General features: G+C 41.6%; 1 protein-coding gene across 1 annotated transcript; it reads left to right on the forward strand.

Moving 5' to 3' along the window:
• Window positions 1–2,770: 2,770 nt before the first annotated feature.
• On the forward strand, window positions 2,771–6,814 carry LOC137358644 (probable G-protein coupled receptor 139). Its single transcript, XM_068024784.1, has 2 exons — window positions 2,771–2,840; window positions 5,904–6,814. Exons 1-2 carry the CDS (start codon window positions 2,771–2,773, stop codon window positions 6,812–6,814), a joined length of 981 nt encoding a protein of 326 aa, XP_067880885.1.
• The last annotated feature ends 1,898 nt before the right edge of the window (window positions 6,815–8,712 follow it).

The raw sequence follows: 8,712 nt of genomic DNA on the forward strand, positions 1-8,712 counted from the left end.
ATTGCTTTTCCCTGCAACATGTACAATTTCTAGTGTAAATGGCTGTAACGTTAAACTCCAGTGAAACAACCTGAGATTCTTTATTCTGAACTTTTCCAGAAACACAGAAGGGATGTGGCTTGTATAAACCAGTATTTCAAATGACGAGTGGTTATCTATGCTTCAAACTGTTGTAGACCCAGTACAAAACTTAAAGCTTCTGTCTCGATAGTTGAGTACTTTATTTGATATTATTAAGCTCCCTAGTGAAGTAACTAATGGACCGTTCCATACCAGTATCATCATCTTGGAGCAACACCGCTCCCACCCCTACATCACTGGTGTCGATAGGCACCTTGAATGGCTTCCTAAAATCTAGAGCTGCAAGAACTGGTTCCTTTATTAAAATGTCCTTTCACTTCTCAAATGCTGCTTGTCTTAACTCTGACCATGAGAACTTCACATTCTTCTTTAACAGATTAGTCAATGGAGTGACTACTGTGCTGAAATTAAGGACAGTTGTCCAGTAGATCCCAGACATACTCAGAAATTGCAACACTTCTTTCTTTGCCTTGGGACAAGAAAGTCTACAAACACCTGAAACATGGCCTCTCGTAGTAACACTTGACCTTGACCCATGATATGTCCCAAATAAGGAATTTTGGTTTTGAGACACTCGTTCTTTGTCAGGTTTATGACAAGGTTAGCTTTGGCCAGCTGATCAAATAGCACTCTCAAATGTCTGATGTGATCACTCTACATATCACTTTACACCAAAAGGCCATCGATGTACATGACACAATTACTCAATTTGGTAATCATTTGATTGGTCACATAGAAAGAGGATTGTGAAATCACATAAAATGCAATTAAAGAAGTAGACCATCATAGTGTTTAAGATGGCTCTCATTGAAAATCTGAATTTCTCAGGATTCTCAGGTAGTTCCTTTGCTCTATTGGAATTCCTCATGCCTGTACAAGAAGATCCTGGGATAAACAACCTCTTGGAAATCTCTCATTTATTTTTCTCTTCTTAAAGTGTCAAGGTGACAAGTTCACTCTTTCAGAGAACCTCCAGTGTGATTCTAAATTTAAACACAGCTTTCTTTTGCACTCCAGAACAGAGCTACCCAGGTTTTGACTGCCCGAGCACTCAACAATAAAAAGAACCCATCAGGAATATACAAAGTGAACCTATCTAACCACGTTAATGTACAGTATGGGCGGCACAGTGGCGCAGTGGTTAGCACCGCAGCCTCACAGCTCCAGGGACCCGGGTTCAATTCTGGGTACTGCCTGTGTGGAGTTTGCAAGTTCTCCCTCTGACTATGTGGGTTTTCGCCGAGTGCTCTGGTTTCCTCCCACAGCCAAAGACTTGCAGGCGATAGGTAAATTGGCCTTTGTAAATTGCCTCTAGTGCAGGTAGGTGGTAGGGAATATGGGATTACTGTAGGGTTAGTATAAATGGGCAGCTGTTGGTCGGCACAGACTCGGTGGGCCGAAGGGCCTGTTTCAGTGCTGTATATCTAAATATAAAAATAAATATCCCAAAAGCACTTCAGAGAAAAAAACACGATCGGGAGACAAGAAAAGAGATATTAGAGTAGAGATTAAAATCTTGGTCAAAGGGTGAGTTCTATCAAGTATCTTGGAGGAGAGAAGAGATGATGGAGGAGAGTAGAGAATTAATTGCGGAGTGTAGGGCCGAGTTGCTGAAGGCACAGCGGCCAATGATGGGGTAAAGGAAGTGAGATATGTTCAAAGGAATGGACAGTTCTGGAGCGGAATTGTAAGGCTGGATGAAGTTGTAGAAAACAAGAGGGCAGAGACAACAAAGAAATTTAGAACACCAAAAGAAGGCTTTTCAATTTCAGCTCTTATAGGAACAGGAGAGAAAGTAGGTGAGCGGGGAATGGGGTGATGGGGGAGCCGGACTTGAAGCAGGATTGAATAAAGATAACAGAGTTTTGGTTGAGTTGGAGATTCCAGAAGGAAATGGGTGGGTGTGTGAGAGGGCAGCCCACAGAGTGCGGCAATAGTTGTGTTTGGAAGTGAGAAAAACACGGATGAGGGTTTTAGCAGAAGATGGCTGAGGTGGAGCTGGGTGGGGAAACAAGTAATTCATGTAGGTGATTCTTTTATGGAGAGGATATAGGGTCTGAAATTCAGCTGAGCTTCAAATATGGCGCCAGGCAGGTTCATAGAAATTGTTCAAATGTCATTGAGCCCCTTGAGCCTGCTTTAACAGTCAACTAAATATTGGATGTTCTGAATCTCAACACCATTTACCACCTTAGTCCCATATCATTTGATACCCTTACTTCATAAAATCTAGCGATCTCAGTCATGGAAGCTCAAATTGTCCCAGCATCCACAGAGTTTTGTGTGAGTGAATTTCAGATTTCTATTACCATTCGTGTTAAAAAGATTGCTTCCTGATTTCCCTTCCAAATGGACTAGCTCTAATTTTAACATTCTGTCCCCTTGTTCTTGATTCCTCCATCAAAGGGCATCAGTTCTCAGTATGTAGTTTATTGGATCCTTTCATCTTTTTGAAAACTTCAATTACATCGCACCTCAATCTGCTATGCTCAAGGAAATGCAACCTGACTTCATCATTTCAACATCGAAGCCCGGTATCTTCTGGTGCATCTGCTCTTCCAAAAATAATTTGTTTGTTTCAATTACTGTAAGTAATATGCAAGGTGAAATCACTTAATTGATCCCCTGGAGGTTGACATCAGATATAAATATTACAAGCATTGAATGTAGTGCAGAGCTTCTTGTAGAAATGCACGGCATACCGAGAGGTCTGGTGTTTGCCCTTTATTATCCTGTCATTGCAGCTATTGGTGTTCCAGGTAAAGTATCCGAGCTAGTTATTAGTTCTGGAAGTGGTTGTTTGACTTTGTCACTGCTCTTGTTTGCTCGTTGCGTTTCTCCCTTTTCATTGTGTAAGCTCTTCGCTTTAACAGTTTCAATTCTTTACTTTAAATACAATTGCTCGCCTTTAATCGAATCATTTCTCCCATTTAACAGTATATTTTCTCCACACGAACAATCTAATTTCTCTGCTTTAACCGTGTAGTTTATTTCCTCAAACTGTATAATTTATCCCCGATAATGATGTCAATTCTCCCCTTTAATGTAACATTTTCTCTCTTTAATGATATAATAGCTCCCATTTCATTATTTAATTTTTTACCATGAACGTTAATGTAATGTATCATTTTACCCCCTTTTAAAAGTATCGTGTTTTGGTTTACTGTTGTCACTATCTGTTGTGTTATTGGCACCGTTACTGTGGGTGAATTGTAACAGTAACAGAACATCTTGTATTTTTATCACCTTTAACATAGTAACACAGGTGAGTGATCAGATAAAATTTGATCCATGACCCCATCAGGGGACAGGTGACCAAATGCTTGGCCATGGAACGAGGTTTGAAGGAATGTCTAAAGGGCGAGGGAGATGTGGAGAAGCGGAGATTTCTCTGAGTTTCTAAAGGTTCAGGCTGTGGCAGCTGAAGGCATTCTTTTATACGAAGGGCATTTCCACTGTAATTTTAAATTCCAGTGGATGATACATCAGCAACTGTACAGATGAAGAAGAAGTGGGGTCTGTTCAGCAGCAGCTTTAGGGTGAAAATGATTTGCTTCTGATCCCAGGATTTCATGGCACCAATGTAGGATGCATTCACTATGTAGTTATGGTTGCATTATTGGAACAGATTAGATCAAATATTTGTGATTCTGACCAGATTTATAAATAAGGTCAGTGACCTGAAATCTCTCCACAGATTCTGCCTGACCTGCTGACTATTTCCAGCATTTTCTATTTTTGTTTCAGATTTTCAGCACCACAGTATTTTGGTGACTCGATCCGAGACATCCCTGACCCTGGCACCCAGGAGGCAACATACCATCCGGGAGTCTCGTTCGCGACCACAGAATCTCCTGTCTGTTCCTCGATATATCAGGTGCAGACACAATGGGCTTTCTGTGTGATACAATTCTGTGATTCTGTGACTGCACTCATCTTCATTCTTTTCTCAAGGTTGAGGGTAGCTGCATAACTGATGGCATCTCTCACAAAGCTGAAAGTTCACTACCCACGTTAGGATGAAGCTAATACTTTATCCTGACAGTGCAGTGCAGTACTGAGGGAGTACTGCATTTGTAGGAAGGGCCTTTCTCCGAATGAGACCTCATCATCTGTCAGTCCCGCTAGATCAGCAGGACATGAAGATCTCAAGTGACGACTGACAGAACAGCTGGGAGTTATCACTGAGTCCTCACCAAGATTCCCAACACAAATTCACAAAGTAATAATTATCCATTCATCCCTACGTTGTTTGCAAATCTTGGGTACGATTGACTGATGTATAATTTGTATAATATAATTTTGATAATGTAATTTAACAGTTTGGTCCTCAGCAGGACATTTTTGGTTTAACTGATAGTTTTTGTCCTTTACTGCTTGTTTGCAGTTTTATTGCCATTCAATTTATTATTTATTCTCTTAAATATCTCATTCAATACCTTTATTTTTCATGTCACATAACCCATTAATTTATTATTAACGATTTCACTTGCTCTTTCAGATCTGTTCATTTTCTTGTCTTTTTGACGTTCCCACGTTGATTTCAACGGGTTTCTTATTCTCCTTATGTTTCATTGCATTACATTACACTTCCATGTCTTTGGTCTGTCTCATTTTCAATGCGAATGATTATTTTAAACAGTGTTATGAGCAGGTGAGGAAGGAGTCTAGGGATCCCCCTCAGCATTTTCCTGGTTTGGCCGTAACAGAATTTAACTTTTAAAACACTGTTTTTTTAGCTTCCCCTCAGTGAGTCCTTGCTCATTGTTCTCTAATTGTAATTGTAAAGGATTCAACCAGACAGGTTTTCTCAGGTTTAAACAAGAAAGGTGTGAGTTTATTAACCTGAATACGCTAACTCAGTTATAATTGCTCAAAATACGCGACTCAACCACATGAGCATGCACACATGATAAACGCCACACAGATAGATACTGAGGAGGAGAAAGAATTAAAGGGGGAAGGTTTGAAGTAGCAGATGGAATTCAGTTACTGGTTTTGGTTGGATGTCATATCTTTGCTGGAAGTGAAATCTGCAGTTCTCTTTGGGGACCAATGCACACTTTCAAACTTGTTTCGCTGGTAGCAGAAGGCTGTAGGGGTCTTCTGTCATGAGGCTACGTTACTTCTCTGGGTCCCTGGATCTTTGCGTGACAGAACGAGAGAGAGGGACCTTGCTTCTCTTTGGTCTTCAAAAGCATCTGACTCAAAACTGTACTGTGAGCACAATTCAATCAAACCCCAGGTTGGCCATCAGGTTAGTCATGTGACTAGCTCTCTGTTTGCAACCTCATCGCCTGCAACATTTGTTGATTCTTCAAAGCTTACCAGACACACACAATTGTGGGGGTTGGGGGAAGGGGGGTGGTCGTGGTCACTTCTGGCTCTTCCACAGACAATGACTCTCAGTGTCTTTTGATCATTACTATTGACAAAACCCATCTGGCGAATTGAATCAGGGAGCACTCCCATTCTCTCTCTGGGCAACTGTCTCTCAGAATGCAAATGTGCAGTCATGTTTTCAGCCACTGCTCTGTGGTTCTTTTTAAATAAGTTATGCACAAAGTCCAGTGACAGTTCAAATAGTGTTCCATATGATGAAATTCATATGTTTCCATTTGGCAGATGTTAGTTCTGTCACAACAGTGAAAAATGTGTTCATAGGTTAAGGGTCAAACCTCATCTCAAGATCAAATGCCAAATCTGTAAATTTCACACAGAATCCTGTCAAATAAAAGGTTTTGCTGGGAGTCAGCTCAATAATGTTTCTGCTGTCTCTTCCTCCCATAAACATGCACATTGCCTCTCTTTCTCTATTACAGCTAACTTGGCAGTGATTGTGATTCTGTCCCGAGGAAGATGTGGTCTCTCCAGATGTATCACTTTCTACTTGATGTCCATGGCAGTGACGGATCTCCTGGTCATTATCACAGCTGTGATATTAAACCGGATTGTTGGTATTTATTTCCCATCCAGTTTCCTGTTTATCACCCCAGTATATAGTTTCAGTTTTGTGTTAATGGCTGCAAGCAGAGATTGTTCGGTCTGGGTAACCGTCATGTTCACCTTTGATCGATTTGTAGCCATTTGTTGCCAGAAGCTAAAAACAAAATATTGCACCGTGAAAACAGCAACAGTGGTTATAGGGACAGTTTGTGGCTTGAGTTGTTTCAAAAATACATTTTGGTACTTTATCTGTGAACCTTTGTATGTGATTAATAATATACCGTGGTTCTGCAAAATTAAGTCAACATTTTATACCTCACCTGCATGGGCTGCTTTTGACTGGATTCACTGTATTACAGTTCCTTTTCTCCCATTCATTCTGATTTTACTGCTCAATGCTTTGACTGTCAGACACATTTTAGTGGCCATTAGAATTCGCAGGAGACTCCAGGTCCGCAGCAAAGTTGAGAATCAGAGTGACCCAGAGATGAAGAACCGGAGAAAATCGATCGTTTTGCTCTTCTGTATCTCGAGCAGTTTTATCCTGTTATGGTTGATGTTTCTTCTTACTGCACTCTATGTCCGAATTGCGAAAATTAGTTATTTCTCGGGTTTCAATTATAATGGATCAGTTGTTATCCTGGAGGAAGGCGGATATATGCTTCAGATTTTGAGTTCTTGCATAAACCCATTTATTTATGCAGGGACCCAGAATAAATTCAGAGATGAGTTAAGGAATGGGGTGAAATATCCACGGACTCTGATTGCTAAATTATTTAAAAAATGAAAATAGTAAAATTCATCATGAGTTGCACCTTGTATTTCATCCTGTACTCTTCCAGTCCATGTCACATGCAGCCTGTCCTGTCATATACACAGTCACTCACTCTGAGATACATGTTACATTCTGTGGTGCAGTCGCAGGCCAGGTGAGATCACCTAACTCAGCACAAGTGGAGAATAAAGATCATGCATTTCCCAATCTGTGTTGGACTTTGTACCACACTGAGTGAGATGAACCAATTTACCTAAACTGGGGATGGATCACAGCCACAGCCTGCTCTGTGTGGCTTCAGACCACACCAGATCAGATTAGCCAACTCAGCATAATGCAGCTGAGATGAGAAAATTCAGCACAGAGCGGAGATGGAACCTGGCCGTTTCTGGATGTTTTTTTCATCTTTTTTAAAAAAATAAACTTCAATGAAAATGCTGTTCTCTGCATCAATGATGCACTCCAGCCCCTGTGGTGCCCATCGAACGTGGTAAACCTCAAGTGAACTGGTGGACACTGCATGCCCCTCTCCAGGGACACCCAGGCACAAACAGAACCTCGGAAGAGGGGCTCCCATATAGAGACACCTCCACTGGAGAACCCCTCACTGCCAGATGGCAACACGAACCACCTTGGTGTGTCCGGGCACTGTTTCTGGATGATATGGGACTCAGTATCAGACATGGTAAGATCAGTTCACTAAGCCATGTCCAGGAGTAGACACTTGGCTCTGCGGGGGGGGTGGGGGTGGGGGGTGCCGAGTAATACATTTCAATGCACCTGCTCCTTCCTGCTGTGGATGTTGCTCAGCACCACATGGGATGAACAAACTCAGCACTGACAAACATGAAGCCTGAGCCCTTTCTGTTCTCCGTGCAGCCCAGTGTCAAACCGGCTGAGCTGAGATGACTAAGCACAAGCCAGAGGTGGAAGCAGGACCATTTCTGCACTTTGTTGGACTCAGTATCACAGCGGGTGAGATCAGTGAACTCCGCAGAGGCCGAGGATGGAACTTGGGCTTTGCTGTACTGTGGGGAGCTGACACCACACCAAGTGAGATTAAGTAACATGCAGGATGACGTATTAGAATATGAATCCTTCTGCTGGGAATAACACTGAGTGAGATCAGCTAACCGAGCCCAGGCCGGGAATTGAACCTGGCTTCTCCTGCTCTATGATGGGCTTAGTCCCACATGGATTGAGGTAAAGAAACATACCACAGGCCAGCAATGGAAACTTGGCTTATCCTATTCTCTGAGACTCAGTATCACACTGGGTGAGAATAATAAACTCAGCACCAGCCGGGGAGTGATTCCAGGCACTTTCCTGTTCTGAGTAGAGCCCAGACAGAGCCCACGAACTGTCAATCAAACCAAATGCAGAATAGCTGGTGTGCAGATAAATGGGTTAGTGTAATTGATTAAAGGATATTATTTATAAAGCTCAACTCGTGGGTCCGATTACCTCATGGGCCAGAGAAAAGCATGTCTGTTTTAAAGAGAGTTACAAAGTGATCATTTAGCTTTTCTGCCATTTCTCTATTCCCCATTATAAATTCTCCTCACTCCGCCTGCAATGGTCCCATATTTGTCTTAGCCAAACATTCCCTTTTTACATACCTATAGAAGCTTTTACAGTCCATTTTTATGTTTTTTGCTCGTTTACATTCATATTCTATTCTCCCTTTCTTTATCAGTTTATTGATCCTCCTTTGCTGTATCCTAAAATACTCCCAATCTCAGGTTTATTGCTATTTCTGAGAACTTTATAGGCTTTTTCTTTTCATCTTATACAATCCTTAACTTTCTTTGTTATCCACAGTTGACTGCCTTTACTTTTGGAGTTTTTGTGCCTTGAAGGAATGTATAGTTGCTGCAAACTATGTAATATTTATTTAAAGACTATCCGTT

The sequence above is a fragment of the Heterodontus francisci genome, chromosome X (genome assembly GCF_036365525.1).
Source record: "Heterodontus francisci isolate sHetFra1 chromosome X, sHetFra1.hap1, whole genome shotgun sequence".
NCBI lineage: Eukaryota > Metazoa > Chordata > Chondrichthyes > Heterodontiformes > Heterodontidae > Heterodontus > Heterodontus francisci.

What these genes read in the sequence shown, in the direction of transcription:
- LOC137358644 (XM_068024784.1), top strand. Translation starts at nt 2,771, where the DNA reads ATGCACGGCATACCGAGAGGTCTGGTGTTTGCCCTTTATTATCCTGTC. An exon ending in TGCAGCTATTGGTGTTCCAG is followed by an intron (nt 2,841 to 5,903) that starts GTAAAGTATCCG and finishes TCTCTATTACAG; the next exon opens with CTAACTTGGCAGTGATTGTG.